Raw genomic sequence first — 20,108 nt, forward strand, 5'->3', positions numbered from 1 at the left:
CATGATATCAAGGAAGTCTACCAGTGGTTTGGCACAGAATATAGAGATTCCAATATAGCTATTGAGTGGAGACGTGAGGTACAGCTGCTCGGCGTCCGCAGCCCCTAAAGTCCCCTTCTTCTTTATCTTAACAGTGTACTTTCCTTCATGTAGCTTTACTTTTATTCAGACCTTTATTTGTACTATTCTAGTAGCTCGTGCACTTGTGACAGCAGATTTCGGGTTATATTAGATATTTCAGTTGTTATGGATTTCCGCACTTTACCTTAGATTTATTTCAGTTATTTCGGCATCTTTATTGCTATATGATTTGAACTGTTAAAAATGGATAAACTATTCTAACGCTGGCTTGCCTAGCAAGTCAAATGTTAGGTGCCATCACGGTACCGAGGGTGAGATTTTCGGGTTGTGACACCCTTACAGCCCAACCCTAATCATCCGCTTAACACTAGGAGTGTTCGTCGGTCGGTACGGTACGATATATTTTGTTTTGGTATTTTCGGTATTCAATTTCTTAAAATTTTATACCAATACCGTACCTAATTAAATTCGGTACGGTTCGATTGTTCTCTTTTCAGTTTGGTATATTCGGTTCGGTAACTTCGGTTTATTCGGTTTGAATACTAACTAGTTCATAGAACCATAGATTGTAATATTCTTAATTAAAGTACTCAAAAGTATAAAACTGAAAAGTTTGTTGACAAAAGTTTTGTCCAAAACCAGCAAATATCAACCTATAGAAAAAACTGTACAAAAAGGAATAAATTTGATCATTATAAATGTCTTTTTACTTGTTTAGAGTTAATTTATTAACTTAGAGAATAAAAGGAAAGTAAAATTTTAGATTTTTTATATTTATGTTATAATTGATAATATGTGGTATATGTAATATAATATATATTTCAGTACAGTATCGAATTTTGGTATTTCATTTTAAAATACCAAAATACAATAACTAATACTATTATTCTAAAACTTAAACCAAATACCATACGAATACCAAAATACCAAATACCAAATACCAAAATTTTCAGTATCGACACGATAATTCGGTATTTACCAAATTATGCACAACCCTACTTAACACTGATTGTTCTATTTCAAAATTGATAAAAAAAATTCTTGATTTTATTTTAGTTTGATAAACAGATATATTCCTATTTTATTTACATTGAACAAATAAAATAAAAATATTTTCTTAATTTCTGAATATATCAAGTTAAACTCGACAGATTTCTAGCTTAGTTTCTCTCAGCAATTCACCCACTATTAGAAGTTAGTACGATTCGCCCCAAAAATGAGTAATCATTAAATTTGAACGCGGTTTAAAGAAAACATGGGTTAATTCAATACGAATAATTAATAACAACAAGTAGATGAGTTAAAGACAAAATAAATAATCAAATTAATCGCAATGTAATGACCAAGCTTGATGTTAGATTGATCAGTAGAATTCGTCCTCGGTTGGAACCTCGATTCAAGCTCAGTCGCGAGTGAAGAAAAGAACAAATGAATAATGCCTTGAACAATTGCTAGAAGAAAAAAGTAAACTTTTATTGCATTGAGTTGCCTGTTACAATGTGCCAGAATAAAGAAAACCTTCCCCTTTATAAAGTAGGGGAATTTCAGTCCCAGTACAAGTCTAAAAAAGGTAGAAATCTTCTTTTCTGGTAAATGTTGATTGACAGTTGATATTGAACAGGATTCGTGTCGTAATATCCGGTTGAGAGAAAATATTATGGCTTCCTGCTCGTCATGCATAACCATTCACTGCGTCCCCCAAGGTCCAGGAGCTATGTTTGGCCTAAGCCCGTAATTTCATTGTGTCTGAACTTAGTTGTGTCGTTCATTCCTCTAAGGTTTTGATACGAGGAGCTCCTAGCTTTGACTATAATCATTTCGAGTCGTGCTTACCTTTTGTTCCTTCATCGGGAAGACAGAGAAATTTATCCCCTCCCCCTCCCCCCATTTTACCTGTATATAGATAGTCCTCTCGTTTCCTGGAGAGTAGTTTAACCGAAGCGATGGGAAGAGATAAATTTACCCCGGTTCCTTCTTCCGTACGCTACAGCCAAGTTGACGGGTCAGCGAAACGCCCCATCAACCGCATCGTTATGACTTTGAACATGTGTCATCCGTCGGTTGACCGTCCTCGAATGCGAAACGGCACGCATTGATTACCCTTTCTCTATAAAAGCATCAGCCCTTTTTCACTTTTTTACTTTTCGATTCTAGAGCTCTTTGACTTACCCTAGAATTCTTCACTTATGTCTAACCCCTTTCAAACCTTCATCCATTGTTTTCCAGATCTTTTTATTTGTACCTTCAAAAGTTCATACTCCTTCTTCAAAACTTTAAGTCAGACCTTCATACCTTCATCTCTATCTTCAAATCTTCATCCTCCTCTTCAAACCTTCATCTTTATCTTCAAACCTTCATATTTTCTAGAATCTGATGGCAAAAATATCCAAATTCGTACCACATCAGACCTCCCCTTAAACTTCCAACGTGACCATAGATGCCGAGGTGACCGTTCCTGAAGTGGCCCTGGAGCCCCCCTGGAAGAGCTTTGTCCCCGGGGGCTGTTCTATTGAAAACAACTTCAAAGTTGAGAAGCCCTCCAATCAACAGGACCGAAGAGAGGGATTTTGGAGGTACATATGCTCTGTTATTGATGACACACTCCTCATAGTTCGAGTGGACTGCAACTGGGAGGGAAAGGAAGCGGTCATCCCCGGGCCCAAGGAAGACATCACTACACATGTGGAGGGGTATCTTACCCCTTCACGCTCGCGTCGGTGGACCCTATAATTCTCAATTTCTACAAAAAGGTACGAGGTCTACCTTGGGCAAATTCACCCGTCCTTTTGGAGGATCCTAATCCTCTTCTGCCACTTTGTTAACAACACCGAAGCATCTCGGTTCACCCTCGACCACCTGCTTTGTCTCTACAGTCCCCAAGTCTTCCGAGGGGGTTGATCAAGCTCGTTTGTCTAGCAAGAAAAGCTCCATTCTCAAATATCGAGATCGGGGTTGGCAAGGGAGGTTTGTTCGGGTGAAAATCGAAAACTGCATTCCCCCTTAATTCTTACCATTCCCTGAAAAGTGGAACTCAACCCATAAGTTTTCTCCCTTCCTTGAGTACTTGGCACACCTTTTATTCTTTTTCTAATTGTATGTGTCCTTTGTTGTGCAACAGTCGCCCGAGTTCCCAATGGAGTCCCCCACTTCAAGTAGTGGATCGAGGGGATCTGCAAACAAATGTCTTAATTCGAGCGCGAATGGTGCAAGCTTTTAAAGTGATATTGGGAGGCCAGTTCCCATGGTGAGTCCTCCTCCCGTACAATTCCATTTTAATACTTAACTTCCATTTCTGCTGAGTCTTTTTCCCCTTCACAGGTTTGCCCAAGACCACTAAGCTTCAGCCATTGGATGAGGACGAGGCCCCGTCCTTGGTTGTTGAATGCTCCGCTTCGGGGCATCACGGAGTTGCTGCAAAGGAGGAGAAAAAGAAGAAAAAGAGGAAGTCCTCTGGCTCCCCGGACGCTGAGATCAAGAAGAAGAGGTAGTTGTCCGGGTTCGGAAAAGCAATAAAAAGAGTAGCAAAGGCAGGGTACCGGAGAGTTTTTAGCTAATATTGTCCCTTATCTTTGAAGGTAGGTCTATTTTGGTCCCTTAAATATAACCCTGAGCATATTTAGTCCCTTAAGTATATTAAAATGGAGCACATTTAGTCTCACTGACAGAATCTGTCCAAGATCAATTACGGGGTTGGTTTTGGCACTCACCGTCATTTTAATTTACTTATCGAAAATATTTTATAAACCAACACCCACTAATAGTACAAAGCTAATAAATTTAAGATTTTAACGTTGACACTTTTACTTTTAACAATTTCGGTTGAACTTTCCAAAAAAAAAATTTAAAATTTGAAAAAAAATAGAGTTGCCAAGATCACTTCTAGTCATACTATTGATGCAAACGAATAACCAGATTGTATTATCACTTTTAGTCCGCGCCAGAAATTATTTACATCTAATAGCCAAAAAAGTACATAAAATTGTATAAGTATTGTATATTAACATACAAAGTGTATATATATACAAAATAATATATAAATTTTATACATTTTTCGGCTATTATTTTTACAACGGCTATACAGTGTCATTTTCTCATTAAAAATTGACATAAAAGGGGATATTTTTAAGGTTAAAATTTTAGAAGACGTTATCTAAAAAAAGAGGAATTAAAGTGATAATTTGTGTTATCCGATAAAAGGAGAGGAAACATTTTGCTTCAGAGTAGAAGATTTGCTTCATGAATCAGAGTTGGTTAACACTTTTAATTTTTTAGCACATTCTGTCAGTGAAACTAAAAGTGCTCCACTTTAGCATACTTAAGGGACTAAATATGCTCAGGATTATATTTGAGGGACCAAAATAGACCTACCCTCAAAGATAAGGGATAATATTAGTCAAAAACTCGGTACCAGACCCTAATTCCCTCTTTCAGCTCAAGGATTACCCAGAGGATGATGATCTTGAGTTTATTGCTCATGGGTCAACCATCGACGAAGGAGAACAGGCGGTACCCGGGAAAGGTGGCCGAGAAGTCGATCCCCTTTTGGCTCGGGAGCCAGAAGGAGAATCAGAGGTCACAGCCTCCCAAGAATCCACCCACACTCAGAAGGAAGTAGTCGGTGTTATCGACATCATGGAGTCCCCATCTCACGAAAAGTCTATGTTCGACGAGGCTCAAGCCAGCAAAGAGAAATCAAATGAGACAGCACGGGGCGCGGACAAGGCCCTTAACATGTTTTTCAATGGAATGGACATGGGCACATTGGAGGATTACTCCAGGCTTGGTCACCTGGAGGTCCTAAAATAGAACGTGCCATCGGGAGCAGGCGAGCCGAGATCGAGCTCGAGCCCGAAGCTGGTGAGGCAATTCCCTACTCCGAGTGTGGATCCCGATCGTAAAAGATTGCTCGTGCTTACTATCCCGGCAGCTGCCCAGATATTGTCTGCTCCGATGGGAGTGGCCAGCTATCTTCACTGCCTGGTGATTGAGGATGCCCAGAAAATATGAACGAAGTAGGCACATCGAGCCTTTTCAATGAGGCACAACAAGCATTGAACCGGATAAGCTTCCTATTCCTTTTACCCTTTGCGAATCTTGCTTAGTTTCAGCATGTTCTAATGATCTTATCGTTTTTTTTTCAGGCTTCGGTGCTCCACCACGAAAGCTTCCTTCGGTCTCGAATGGAAGTCAGCCAGCTCGAGCTCGAGCTCTGATGTTCGGCCAAAAATACATATATTTATCCATTGTTGCCTTACATTCTAGTACTTTTAATCATCTTTTGAGTATTAGTTATATTGTTTTGTGCTTAATATTATATTTTAACTATGTAGGAATAAAGCGGTGTGAAGATGAAGAGATTTGGAGTAAAATTAAATAAAACATTGAAGAAAAAAAAGGAAAAAAAAGAGATGAGACAAAAAAGGAGGACATCATCATTATCCTAATGATTACATGCTAAATACACAACCAACACAAAGAAGTGAATTGAAGTGAAGGAAGGAATTAGAACGCGAAGATGTCACTGTTTTCAGCGCCAGGACCAGCGCCTAGCGTTGGCCTGGATGCTGTGTTGCGGGATTTTTCCTTCTTCATTCGGGACAAGGTTATTTCGGCCCAAGACCTCTCCAACTCGTATATAAGGGATTTTAAACCTAATTTGGGGGATATCTAACACACTTTGAAGGAGAATTCACGTGGGGCAACACACACCACGCTTGGAGGAGGCTTCTAACTAGTTTTTCTTCTCTTCTATTCTCTTCCTTTAATTTCATAGTTCATTAGTTCTAGAGTTTTTGGTGCTACATGAATGTTGTGGTTTGAAGCTTGAATTATTCTTATTGTTTTATCATATTAATTTATTTATTCAATCTTGCGCTTAATTATTTGATTGCTTGATCACCAATTGAATACTATCTACGAATCTAGGATTGAACTCGGGAGAGAAAATTCTAGATTGCATATAAGATTGAGTAGAGCAAGACCTTAACTCTGAGGGGGGGCAGATTTGTGGTTAGGATAGGAATATACCTAATCGCCTTGCTTGGTTACTATACGGGAATTATTAATATGTTCTTGTTAATCCTAATTCCATAGGAATATAGGCGTTAGGTTAGCTTGAATAAGCGAGTTGTACTTCGGGAGAAGGCTACAAGCAATATTAACTCTGTCATCCAATAAACCAGATAAATTAATTAGACGATTTAAGTGAAAAACTCAATGGGATTGTTAGCTAACTCATAGCTCTAGAATATTCACTCACATTGAATTCTTCTCTATAATTTGCCAACTTGTTTTCTTTAATCTCTTAGTTTGTTACGTTAGATTAGTTTTAGTTAAATATTCATACGTTAGGATTCGCTTGAATAGATTAATTGTTTGGTTTAATTTAGTTGATAGTTAATCACAAGTCCCTGTTGGTACGATATCTGAACTTACAATCCTATATTACTTGTCGACCACGTATACTTGCGTGTGCGTTTGGGAGCAACAAGCTCAAAGAGCAGATCCGGAAGAAGGACATGTATAGGGTCTCGGTGAACAACAAGACGAGGCCTCCTCCTGTAACTGTTTACCCCCAAAAAGAGTAACAATTAAATTTGTACGTGGTTTAAAGAATACATGGTTTAATTCAATATGAATAATTAAGAACAACAAGTAGATGAGTTAAAGACAAAATAAATGATCAAACCAATCACAATGTAATGTCCAAGATTGAACAGTAGAATTCGTCCTCGATTGGACCCTCGATTCAAGCTCGGTCGCGAGTGAAGAAAAGAACAAATGAATAATGCTACAAGAACTAGAAGACAAAAGTAAACTTTTATTGCTTTGAGTTGCCTGTTACAATGTGCCTGAATAAAGAAAACTTTCCCTTTATATAGTAGAGGAATTTCAGTCCTAGTACTAGTTTAAAAAAGGTAAAAATCTTCTTTTTCTGGTAAATGTTGATCGACAATTTATATTGAACCGGATTCGTGCTGTAATATCCGGTTGACGGCGAATATTATAGCTTTCTGCTCGTCATGCATAACCGTTAACCGCCTCTCCCGAGGTCCAGAAGCTATATTTGGCCCGGGCCCATCATTTCACTGTGTCTGATCTCAGTTACATTGTTAATTCCTCCTTGATTTCGATACGAGGAGCTCCTGGCTTCGATTATAATCACTCGAGATGTGCTTACTCTTTGTTCCTTTATCGGGAAAACCGGGGAAAGGTTTCCTCGATTTTACCCGTACACAAGTACAATGCATATTCATGTGTACGTGTTAAGTAGGAGTATTGCATTAGAAGAATAGAAAATATGCTAGTATCAGATAAGAACGTCAGACAATAAGAAAATAAAAAAATTCCAAGGAAGTAGCCAACCTTCAAATGTCTAAAGTCCAACGACGGATAGGAAAGATTTGGAAGCAAATAGTAACAGATAAGTACAGCCAGGTCACGACCTTTTAGTTTTTGAATCAAACTTTATATTTATCATTTTTTGGCAGTGGAAATTAGAAACCTTGATACATATCCTGTTAACTCCTACATTACGTGTTCAATCATCTCTCCTTCCTTCCCTGTTCATCAATCTTCAAAATTTCTATAAATCATTTCCTACCTCTCTCAGGATCCCAACTTTTCAAAATCGCATTGCAATTCAAACCTCGATTTTCCCTTCTATCAGATTCTCACCGTCACTTTATAATTTCCTCTTTACGATATTTTGAAATTACGCGGGAAGAGATTTATCTTGGTGTTTTCTGCAAATATGATTCAAAGGGCTGCATGCTTTCGCAGATTGTTTAAATCTTCAGCTTTGCCTTCAAAGGTCTGTCATTTGATCCAAGAAACCGATATTTTGTCTTTCTGTTTATTGGGTGTGTCAACAAAGTGTTAAATTTAAAGTAGATAAAAAAGAAAAGTTTCATATAAAGTGTTGAGACAGTTTTAACATTTTGATGCATTTTAAGAAAAAAACTATGGTCTTAACCCAAATCTAATATAATATAACACTATGTTAAAAGTGTCATTGGAGTGATTAGCTTTACTCGTTTCAGAGCCGTTGGACTTAGGTAGGTCAGAAAAAAATGAAAGATTCACATATTCATGTAAGAAAATGTGACCGCCAAAGGATGCGGTTTAGTGGATGGGTTGTTTTTTCCTTAACTAGAGGTCTCGAGTTGGAGCTCTGGGCATGGAAAAATCCTTGGTATGGAGCGCTTTACTCCTAATGGGGCCCTACGCGGCGCGAATCCGGATATAGTTGGGCTCCAATGCGGGTACCGAACACCGGACGGAAAATCAAAAAAAGTCAGAAAATGTGAACCTTATGTCCAATCAACTCATCAGAGACCTCTGCTTGTTGTTTGTAGGTTGAATTTAGATACTACACGGCTCAGGCGGCAACTTCTTTACGACCTTCTGTTTACAGGTACATTGCATTTCATATGGTCGGAAAATTATTCATACTTGTATTCGTATTGGAAATTTGGAGCCAAGATAGGCCTTTTCTAATATTGGGACTTGGTCACTTCTCACATTATCAGTGATGATGAGATTGCTGATGTCGATTGGGACAATCTTGGATTCGGCTTAATGCCAACTGATTATATGTATGTGACAAAAAGCACTGAAGATGGGCATTTCGAACGAGGCCAACTTAATCGCTATGAGAATATCCAATTGAGCCCCTCTGCTGGTGTCTTAAATTATGGACAAGTAATTCTTCAATCTGCTTTACCAACTATAATCGAGGTGTTTTTCAAATCTATTTTACAAAACTGTGTCACGAAATTCATTCAAACAGGGGCTGTTTGAAGGAACAAAAGCCTATAAAAGAGATAATGGACGCCTGTTTCTATTCCGTCCTCATCTGAATGCAATCAGAATACAGATTGGAGCTGAAAGAATGTGTATGCCCTGTCCTTCCACGGATCAATTTGTGGACGCTGTGAAACAAATTGCTCTAGCTAACAAGCGATGGGTAATCATTTTTTTAAATCATTCAGTCATATGTTTATTAATTAATTGCAAACAGCAAATTTTTTTGTATTGAACAAGAGCAGGTTCCTCCTCCTGGAAAAGGATCTCTATATATTAGGCCTCTGCTTTTTGGAAGTGGACCTGTACTCGGATTGGCTCCAGCACCTGAGTACACTTTCCTTGTTTATGCTTCCCCTGTGGGAAACTATTTCAAGGTTGACATTTTCTTTTTCTTTGATATCTCTGTACCTAATTGAAGAAAGAAAAAGGTCATTGCTCAAGCGCTAGGATCTTTTGAAACAGGAAGGAACAGCACCATTGAAGTTGATTGTCGAGGAAGATTTTCATCGTGCCTCACGTGGTGGAGCTGGTGGAGTCAAAAGCATTACTAACTATGCCCCTGTAAGCTGTCCATGTTCTTAATGGTTTCAAAGAAAATTTATTAGTACTAAATACTGTCTTCAGATTCCATGTAAGTAGACTAGAAAAAGTTCATTCCGGATTGTGCAGGTTTTACAAGCCATAAGGAATGCAAGGGGGAGAGGATTTTCTGATGTATTGTACCTTGATTCTGTAAATAAGAGATACATTGAAGAGGTCTCTTCCTGTAACATTTTCCTTGTGAAGGTAGTTTCATATTCCAACTTCTATTATACTGTTTTTCCAGACAATAGAAATCAACTTCTGATTCTTCCGTCCCGGGGAAGGGCCGGACCACAAGGCTCTATTGTACGCAGCCTTACCCTGCATTTTTGCAATAGGCTGTTTCTACCCGTGACTTCCTGGTCGTATGGCAACAACTTTACCAGTTATATAAAACTGATTTTAAATGTTTTAACCTACTTAGGGAAAAGTGATTTCAACCCCAGTAGCATTTGGAACCATTCTTGAAGGAGTGACAAGAAAAAGCATCATGGACATTGCAACTGATCTTGGATACCAGGTACTGTCCACTTGTTATTCCATGGTTTAAGCAACTACTAAACTTTTAGTTATAGTGTGAATAAAACATAATCACAAGAGGAGCTTTGAATTAAGGGTTCAGCCAACATTGTTCAGGTTGAAGAACGTTTAATCGAAGCTGATGAATTGATTAGTGCCGATGAAGTCTTCTGCACAGGCACTGCAGTTGGTGTTGCTCCCGTAGGTAGTATTACTTATAAAGGCAAAAGGTAAGACACTTCGTATAGAAATCAACATCATTTTCTCATCTTGCTCCACCTTTCTCTTATGACAAGTTTATGTTGAGTGAAAAGATGGTATTTGAGAGTAATTAGAGTATTTTAAAACATATGCAAAAATTTAGGGTTGTTCCATGTTACTTCTTTGCAACTTCTTTTCCATGATCCTTCAATAATGCCACACTGAAGGCGGGTTTAGCTATAACGGATTTAGGGCTCAACTGAACCTATACCTTTCTACTCGAATAATCTACACATAAAAAAGTGAAATATATACAAATAATTAGAGCTGTCAAAACGGGTCAGCCCAGTCCAGCCCAAGCCTCGTGGGCTTTTAAATTTGGCGGGCTAGGGCGGCCCGGCCCTTCAATTTTTTTTAGAAAAAAAAATTCTTTATATCCTTAAATATTTTTACGTGACATAGTCGATTAATCATGCAAACAAATTCTGTTTGCTTAGAGCATATCAAAAGGTTGATATTTGACTGAGGAATCTCGTGATTGAAATGCGAATTCTCTATATCTCTTGCTCTTCTTTTTTAAAGTTACATGAATATTTTCTTAATACCTTTCTTTCATTTTTCTCAGATTCAGGGATTGTTTCAATAAGTTTATATGCTGGGGGTTTTTAACGTAGGATTAACATCATTTGCTGAGTTCATCATTATAGTCCATAAATTTTTTAATATTCTTGAAATTTGCTAGTGGTCATTTTTTTGTGTATTTAAAACTGATTTTTTTCTATACCGAAGAGCAGTTTAAATATTAATAATATATTAAAGTAATCCAAACTGATCATTAGCCACTTAGAGTAATATTTTCTTTTGAAAAAAGATTTTATTGGCTATCTGAGACTTTTCGAGTTTGTTATTAATTAAGCAAAAGAAAAACTAATTTTGTCATATTATATGCATGTCAAAAATCTAAATTCTAGTTGATATGGAAGGGTAAATGAACAATCTAGGGTTGGAGAATGGGGATTATAGTTAATAGTTTTTTTAGTTTTTACTTTTTTAAAATATTAAATATTTGATATTAATTACTTTTTGGCCCACGGGCTGACCTAGACCCAGCCTTGGTCAAGCCTCAAGGGCCATGAGGCTGATTTGGACCGGGCTTATAAGCCTCAGTTTTAAATGGGCTCAAAAAAATCTTAGCCCAACCCTACCCAAGTAGCGGGTTGGATTGGGCAGGTCGCACGAGCCAAGCCCATTTAGACGGCTCTACAAATTAAGAAATTACACTCAATTTATTGAACTTTTTGTTTAATTATTGGTTTTTCCATTGCAGGATTGAGTATAAAATAAGCTCGGAGTTAACATGTAAGCAACTTTATTCGAGACTCGTAGGGATACAAATAGGCCTAATCGAGGACAAGAGGGATTGGATTGTTGAAATCGAATGATTACTTTTTTTTTTCTCTTTATTTCTTTTTATCTCTTCGCAAAGAATATAGATATGTAAAATAATAATTGGCAATGTACAAATCATTTGTGAACTATAATACTGGAAGTTATCATAGTACTAAGTAAAATTATTGTGTCACCAATTCAATCTAATTCACAAATCCCAATTCATTTTTGAGTTCTAGGCGAGCTGATGTCCCTGCTGAGCATGGGCCCTATATTTTTTTTGTAGTAAATCCACTAGGCAAGGTGCCTAGAGTTAGTTAATATATATATATATATATATATATATATATATATATATAACAAAAATAAAAACACAAAAGGAGTTGTGCGTAGTCTTACACAATGTTAGGGCATAAGCTAAGTAAATTACATAACTCCTAATACCAATTTTTAGGGAATGATTCTCAAACTTGGTCATACATTTTGATCTATCCAAGTCGTAACATCAAAGTAATCAAAATTATGCATAAAAACTAGCCCTTTGTACGTGGAAATCACGCACAGCCAGTCTCCAAAATTGGTGCTTGATCGTCCAAAACATTGTCATCAACACTGCCCAGAAATTTGCAAAACTGGGCAGTTGTCTTCAATCTTCATTCTGTCCTCTTTGAGCTCACCTTTAGTTAAAATTCTCAGAATCCAAACTCTTCCAAAGCCATCTAAAAATAATGTGTGTACCTGCATTCACAGGAAACATGTCCATAGTATACGCAAATCCAACATATTCCATTGTCCAGCGTTTTTGTACATTTTTTAGTTTGCGTTTTTTGGTCAAAGATTCGTGTGACCTCCAGATGTGAGTGAGTAACAACTTTACGTGAGACCAAAACTGGGTTATTGAGGTAAGGAACTGCATTGAGTTCTCACTTCGCAATGCATTTCAGACACCCGTTTGTTGGCCCCAAAATTCAGCACCTCGTGTAATTCCCATGTTTAATAACTCGGGCAGCCATATGTTGCGTGTCAAAACTTGTGTTGTCCCTACTGTGGTAAAGATGCCTGTTGATTGTACTAAAATATCCAACACATTGGAGTATTGGATCTCCAGTACTTGCTTCCTATAATCGAGAAATACAACAACACTGTCCAGTTCCAGCTTCCTCCTTTGCCATCTTGTTTCCATACTTGTGCTTACCACTGACACATCTTCAAGGGAATGAGCACTAAGTGCTAATACCACCCATTGAATTTGTGTCGAATGGTAAGGCATGGATAGAGTAACATCTCCTGCAAAAAAGAACACAAAGTTAGTATAAAAACATACCCCCATGTTCTCCTCCTTAAGGATTTGAGCATGTTGATCATATATATTGTCTCCCGTGTTCTTCTTCTCCTTTGTACCCCTTTCCCTCCTCACCTCCTATTTCCTTGCAACTCTGATCCTTAGGTATGGGCATTGTAGTTTATTATTATTGAAAATCTTCCTTCCTTGAATATCCAGATCTCCAAAACAATGACATTCTATATGGCCTACATCCAAGGCATAGTTTGCAAGGTGAACTGCCAACCTATTGCCTTCTCTAAGATTATGTGACACTGCGACATTAGCTCGTGCCATGAGCTCCTTGATTTCCTCCACATATTCTGCAATTGACCATGGGACAACCCACTCTCCAGATATTACATTATGAAGTAGCATTGAATCTGTATGCAAATCAATAAGCACATAATTCTGCTCAATACAGTACTTCAAAGCATCTACTACTGCCTTTTCTTAAGCTTCTGTATTGGTACCCTCTTGTATTTCCTTGCCATAAGCATACACTACATCCCATATTCATTTCTTAGTACAAAACCAATTGAGCTTCCACCTGGGTTGCCCCTAGAAGCTCCATCTGTATTCACCTTGATCCACCCTGGACAGATCACTTTAGTAACCTTCAATGCTCCATTACATGCAGTAGGTCAGGCCACTTATAAGGAACATTTTGGAGACTTGGCTTTCTCACTTTAACAAGTGACTGAAGAGTAGTAGACATCTGATATATTACCCTACTTATAGTAGCTGGATCTCCATATTTGTAGTCATTTCTTCGCTTCCAAAGTTCCCACACAATAATGGATGGTAATGCTTGCATTAATTGGTTGTATTCTGGGCACAACATTAGCAGTCCAACATTTGATGACTACTTGATGAAACAACAATCCCTCCACTCCTATACCTGCACATGATAGGAAGCATGACCACACTTTGTTAGCAGCATAAGATCTAAAAAACAGATGGTGAAAAGCCTTCTCCTCTGGATTCACACAACACCAATATTTAGAATCCATTAAGTAGCCCAATCTCCAAGTGGCAACTTGTTCTTCAAAACTTTCCACATGAAGAAGGAAATTTTGAAAGGTAGCCCCTTTACCCAGATCTTCTTGTAAGCATTGTAAGGTTCCTTCCTCCTCAAGTAATCCCAAGCATACTTGACACTAAAAGATCCATTTGTTTCGAGCATCCAGTAAGGATTGTCAAGTTTATTTTGTACACTTGGAGGCTTGATATTGTCAAGAATATGGGCAGCCAATTCCTCCAATAATATTTATCCCTATGCTTATCACCATTCCACCCATCAACTTGCACAATATCCCCTTCATTCTAAATGGATTCATTGCAAAAGAAATTTGGGGGTGTGAAGAAATGTGGGGCGCCTAAACCTGTCCAGTTTTCAAACCAAAACAGTGAGGATCCCATTTTAACATGCCATCCAATTTTATTCTCAATTTGATCCCTACATTCAACCATTTTTTTCCATACATGTGAACCACCAGGCCTCCAAGGCACCACCATGGCATTCATCTTCTTGCAATTTGGCTCATGAATGAACTCCATAAAGAAGGTTTCATCCTAAAATTCCACCAAAGTTTGCAATACAAAGCCTTGGAGACATCATGTAAGGACTTAAACCCTACTCCACCCTCTTTCTTTGGTAAACACAAGGTATCCCAAGATACCCAGTGCCTAATTCTTCCATCAATAGAGTTGCTCAAGAAAAAACTAGCTAAAAGCTTATGAAGCTTATTAATCACAGAATTAGGAGGATTCACAGTGAGTAGACATGATTTGCAAAACATGTGAGATCAAAATTGCTCTTGCTCCAATTGACAATAACTTTCCCTTCCAGGATTGTAATTTGTCTAAAATATTATTCATAAGCCCTTGATAATGATCCATATTCCTTCTACTGTAAAAATTTTGACACCATAAATAGGTGAATGGGAATTCTTGTCTACCAATTACTATAATCCCCTGAACTTTGTCAACTACTTCTTCACTGGTTGAATGATGCATATATAAGGCAAATTTTATTTTATTTATTAACTAACCAGATGCAGCCTCACAGGCATACAAAACTTCCATGATCAACTGAAGAGAGGTTGCATCTAAAGATGAGAAAATTATGGTGTCATCTGCATAGGCAAGGTGATTGATCTTGGTGCTCCATTTAGGTAGACCAAATCCACAAAAGTAGAGGTTCATATGAAGAGCATCCAAGCCCCTTGAAAGAGCTTCAGCAGCAAGTATAAAAAGAGTAGGCGATAAGGGATCACCTTATTTAACACCTCTAATTGACTTGAAGAAACCATATGGTTGCCAATTGATAAGCATTGAGTACTAATTACTTGATACAATATCATACACCAAACCAATAAATCTCTTATTAAAGCCCATCTTCCTCAAAATTTTGGTCAAGAACAGCAATGAGAGCCTATAATAGGCCTTTGTCATGTCCAGTTTTAGCACCACATTAGGACCAGCTTTAGTTCTCTTTCTTATATCACTAATTATCTCTTAAGTTAACAATAAATATTCAATAATGCTTCTTCCTCTCACAAAACATGTTTGCTCATCCGAGATTAAGTTAGAAAGTAAGACAACTAACCTTTCATGAATCACCCTTGAAATAACTTTGTTTATGAAGTTGTTAAGAATAATTGGCCTCATGTCTAAAAATGTATTCACCTCTTTCTTTTTAGGTAGTAGTACCAAATTTGTATGAGTAACAAACTTTGGTATTTCTTGTCCATTAAATAAAGCCTTCACCGTGTTAACAATGTCATCCCCTATGATGTCCAATCAAGCATGAAAAAAGCAGCTCGTGAAACAATCCGGACCACCTGCATTTTCTCCATTCAAACCAAAGATTGCCTCCTTGACTTCTTCCTTAGTAGGCTACTTGAGAAGATCTTGGTTATGTTCTGGCTCCACCATTTGTGGTGTCACGACCCAAATTTGGAGGGCCACGATGAGCACCCGATGCCTTACTCAACTGAGTAACAACATAACATATCTTTCTTATCACACCATCATGGGTAAATGGGCTAAAAGGGTCGTCATGAGATAACCAGAATAAAACATAAGGGATTACTAGACATAGGACGACCTAACATGATATGAAAACTTATACATGTGACATACGGGCCTATAAGGCCGACATGATCATTTGTACACTCAAAACATAGGCTGACAAGGCCATACAAGAATATATGCATGACATCTGTCTACAAGCCTCTAAGAGTACATAAACGTCATAAAGGTTGGGACAAGGCCCCGCTATACCAGCCAATATATATCCAAATCATACTGACCAAACGGGCAACTCCAGAGCAAGTAAAGTGCAACAACACCTTCCGCTGAGCTAATAGCCTACTAGGAGGACTGTCAACCTATCTATCGGACCTGCGGGCATGAAACGCAGCATCCCCAAGCAAAAGGAACGTTAGTACAAATAAAGTACCGAGTATGTAAGACATAAAAAGAAGTATATAAAAGATATGAAAGAAACATGGAGTAAAGAACTCAACCTGTAAGTCTGAATAGCTTTGTGAATCATGACATTTATAATGTCATGCATATGCATATAAATGTCATATCTTGTATAGGTATATGTGTACATAGCATCATCAAGCCTCTAAGGGCATCCCATCATATCATCACGGCCTTTATGGGTGAAACCATCAACGTATACCAGCTGATCTAGCGGTGGTGCGTATATAACGCCATAACATTTTCCCATACCCCGTATACATATACTATATGCTTATATAACTCGATCTATTCATGGGTCAATATACATGTTTAAATAAATGCAATACATAGTAAAGTAAGTTAATAAGATCTCTCGAAATGTCATGAGACCCATGAAAAGACGATGATAGTAGGACATATGGGGAATCAAGAACATAGGAAACCCTAGTACTTCTAAGAATAGAATCATTTATGAAAGTTGTGTGCTTGCTCGTTTGGTTGTATCACATGGATCATGCCGAAAGGAAAGAAGGGATAGCCTTAACATACCTTAATTCCGTTGAATCCTTAATACCTTCCAAGAAATTCTTCAAGGAACTTAACTCAATCTACCATAGCATAAGGAGATTCAAAATCAGTGTTGAGTAAGGTTAAGTCCGCAACTTAAACTAGTAGCTCGTTTATGTAAATTTGGATAGCATCTCCCTTGTAACAAGGTCCTCATCCAATACCAGATACCAAAAACAACAACCAGAGCAATACAATAAGAACAACATCAAAAACAAACTCATGACAACTAGAGCACCAACCCTATAACAAATAAATACATGTACAACTTAGATAGCGCTAGTATATCACGTATCTCAAATGATAACTCGATTCTAAAATAAAATTGGCAGCATTTCCCCTAATTTTACTGCTCCCTCAAGACTACTATAGGCGAGATACAAAAAATATACAATCAGCAACTCAAAACCAACCTAATTACAATTCAGGACCTTCAATATAACAAAAACCCAAAATATACCATAACACACCCAATCAACAAGTTATCAATAAGCCTGAAACTGCAATGACAAGCGACCAACCTACTACCCTACCACATGTTGCATTTTTACATGAAATTTTTATCCTTCCAAACTCCATAAATTAGTAGCACAATAGGCCAACACGAGTGGACTACAAAACAGTCCATTAAAAGTGGAATACATTGAACTCACGGCTTCTGATCACCGTTTTGTGAGTTCTAACTATTAGGAAACGAAATTATCAACCTTCCTTGATATTTAAACACTTAAATACAGAAATTAGATGTTTTCTTAACTATTAAATACCTTCCAAAACTTAAACTACAAAGAAAAAGAGAGGCGATATAGCGATACTCACGTTGTAGGGATCGTTCTAATGTTATCGCTTCTTGATTTCGTGCCCGAGATGATAATTTTGTTTGAAACCCTTGTAGAGAGCTTAAGGGTAAAGTTAGGGGTATTATTTGGTCATGATCTCTGGAAAATTTAAGAAAGAGACGAGATAAGGATACAAATATCCATTTTCTTGAAAAGTCAAAAAGGTGTTACTTGGCACCCTAGCATTAGTCCTTCTTCCAACGCTTATAACTTTTTATCCAAGTGTCGTATGAGCGAACGGTTAAGAGAATTGGAAACTACATTCGAATACCTTCAATTTGGTATATAATATGTCCCAAAAAGACCTCATATAACACACTAAATGTATTTCTCAAAAAGCTTCATTACAAGGCAAATCCTTAGTCGGTTTTTCTGCAACTTAAATCTGATTTTTCTCAAACTTTATATTTCATATCCAAACATCATATATATAGTCATATAATGACTTTAAACTAATTTAAATCATGATTAAGAAGTCTCATATTCATCTTAACTTACTTAAGACTTCGGCAAACCTTTCTTATCCTTGTAGAAGGATTTCGTCCTTTTTGAGCTTACGTTGGATAATCCTATAATGACAGTGACTTCTGATATACGGGATGTAACAACATGTCTCCTTAGAAACATTTGTCCCTGAATTTTAACTCTTAAAGGCTTGCAAAAATGGGGTGTAACATCATTAAATCACTTTATATACTGTCAAAGAAGATCTCATTTCCAAGCTTACATCAATTGACATACGACGTACTTTCACGTACAAAAACATGGGATGTAACATTATTCCCCTCTTTGGAACATTCGTCCTCGAATGTTGACTGATGCTCTTATCATTCTCATAACCTATGGCTCTTATGAATATTTTAATATTGTCCTTTGCCATCTAGGAAACTATTCTGTGAATAAATCCAAAGACCAGGGCATTCTCCCCTTTAGGCCTCTTCTCATATCATGACTTGTGATCGGAATTCTTCTAATCTCGTAACTTTGACTACCTTATGTGATGCAACATGTATGACTCTGTCCTTTTATGCGCGGATCTTCTCTCCTTTTATCTCCAGCTTTTTGCCAATCTCTTGGCTTCACTTTGTGAACGTATACAGAACTATGACAAGATGTCCCTCTGTGCATATATAGGTGTACTGAAGTTCTTTGCTTGGTACTTTGTCGAACATACGACTATTGTTATATTTCGTTTCGTAGCCTTGGTTATCTATCCTTATGGATTTACTACATCTAGGTAGGTCATACGATACCATAACACTTACTTCGGTTTATTACAACTGAGGTCTTCTACCCAACTCCAGGTTACTCTCTCGCTGCTTATCATATATTTATAAATCTATGTCCTTTAGTTCTTCCTCATTACTGTTCATCTTAAGAATGACGGCCTAATCTCATCTCATACTTTGTAACTTTTATCCGTCTATTGTTGATTCACCTTAATGTTGATCTATATCTACCACTGATAATTTGAGATCTCTTATGTAATACATTGTCACTAGGGCTCATGTTTCATAGGGGAACACCTGATATGGTTTTCCTGATCCACCTTGGGACGATACTATACTTCAATAACTATATTTCATAGCATTGCAATGTGATTCATCTTATGGGGGTATTCTAGTCCCATGCAATTGATAAAATGCCATTTCTGTAAATCATTACTCAATCAAAGAGCCTAAACGTCATCCTCTTATCTATCACTATTACACCCTTATTCTACTACCAGGGCATCATTTCACCTCTTCTAATTTATCCTATTCTTAGACTCCTCTGAGTTCATTTAGACTATACCGAGCTTTCTATAACTTATGGAAACCATCAGCTCTCTTGTTTTGATGGGTTTAATCCTGAGGATTTACCTATTCTCGTCACCTTCTCACTCACCTTTTCTTATCCTTACTCCTATCTACCTAAAACCTTGTTCCTAGATGATACTTTAGCGTGCGACCTACACATATTAATTCATGCTACTCAAAACCTTCCTTAATTGCTAGTACCATAGATTTCCTTTCGTGCCTTCTCAATTGTCTTTAAATGTTAGCAATGACTTTTTCTGGTCGTTCTGCCACTTGTTGCGTGAATACTTGGCTCATCTTAGTGCCCACATATATTAGAATTCCATGCAACCCATATGATCTTGAATATCACCTTTTGATTTTTTTTCTTCTTCCTATTCATTAGCCACGATAGGTGCCACTTTCTTATGGAGTGCATACAATATTGTTGTGAGACTTTTATTACAAGACCATTTCTTCTTTATGTCACTATGCTTAAGTTGAAGCATTCTTCCTTATTTCCTTAGCTAGGCTTTCTTTATAGTA

The 20,108-nt window shown here is 37.5% G+C and overlaps 1 protein-coding gene across 2 annotated transcripts; it reads left to right on the forward strand.

Annotated features, from left to right (window-relative positions):
• Positions 1–7,578: 7,578 nt before the first annotated feature.
• LOC107778190 (branched-chain-amino-acid aminotransferase 2, chloroplastic) lies at positions 7,579–11,749 on the forward strand. 2 transcript variants are annotated; one of them, XM_016598402.2, is made up of 10 exons: positions 7,579–7,894; positions 8,439–8,497; positions 8,613–8,784; positions 8,873–9,049; positions 9,132–9,263; positions 9,352–9,450; positions 9,559–9,675; positions 9,896–9,991; positions 10,108–10,220; positions 11,519–11,749. In XM_016598402.2, exons 1-10 carry the CDS (start codon positions 7,835–7,837, stop codon positions 11,631–11,633), a joined length of 1,140 nt encoding a protein of 379 aa, XP_016453888.2. In that variant the 5' UTR covers positions 7,579–7,834; the 3' UTR covers positions 11,634–11,749. The 2 variants fall into 2 exon arrangements, with proteins under 2 accessions (XP_016453888.2, XP_016453889.1); XM_016598403.2 differs by lacking the exon at positions 8,439–8,497 and having other exon boundaries at positions 8,498–8,784.
• The last annotated feature ends 8,359 nt before the right edge of the window (positions 11,750–20,108 follow it).

This window comes from Nicotiana tabacum, chromosome 18 (assembly GCF_000715075.1).
Source record: "Nicotiana tabacum cultivar K326 chromosome 18, ASM71507v2, whole genome shotgun sequence".
Classification (NCBI taxonomy): domain Eukaryota; kingdom Viridiplantae; phylum Streptophyta; class Magnoliopsida; order Solanales; family Solanaceae; genus Nicotiana; species Nicotiana tabacum.

Bases quoted from the DNA above. Each gene is read 5' to 3' on its own strand.
- LOC107778190 (XM_016598402.2), top strand. From the start codon at position 7,835: ATGATTCAAAGGGCTGCATGCTTTCGCAGATTGTTTAAATCTTCAGCT. The intron at 8,785-8,872 runs GTAATTCTTCAA...TCATTCAAACAG, and splicing joins GTGTCTTAAATTATGGACAA to GGGCTGTTTGAAGGAACAAA. The intron at 9,451-9,558 runs GTAAGCTGTCCA...CGGATTGTGCAG, and splicing joins GCATTACTAACTATGCCCCT to GTTTTACAAGCCATAAGGAA.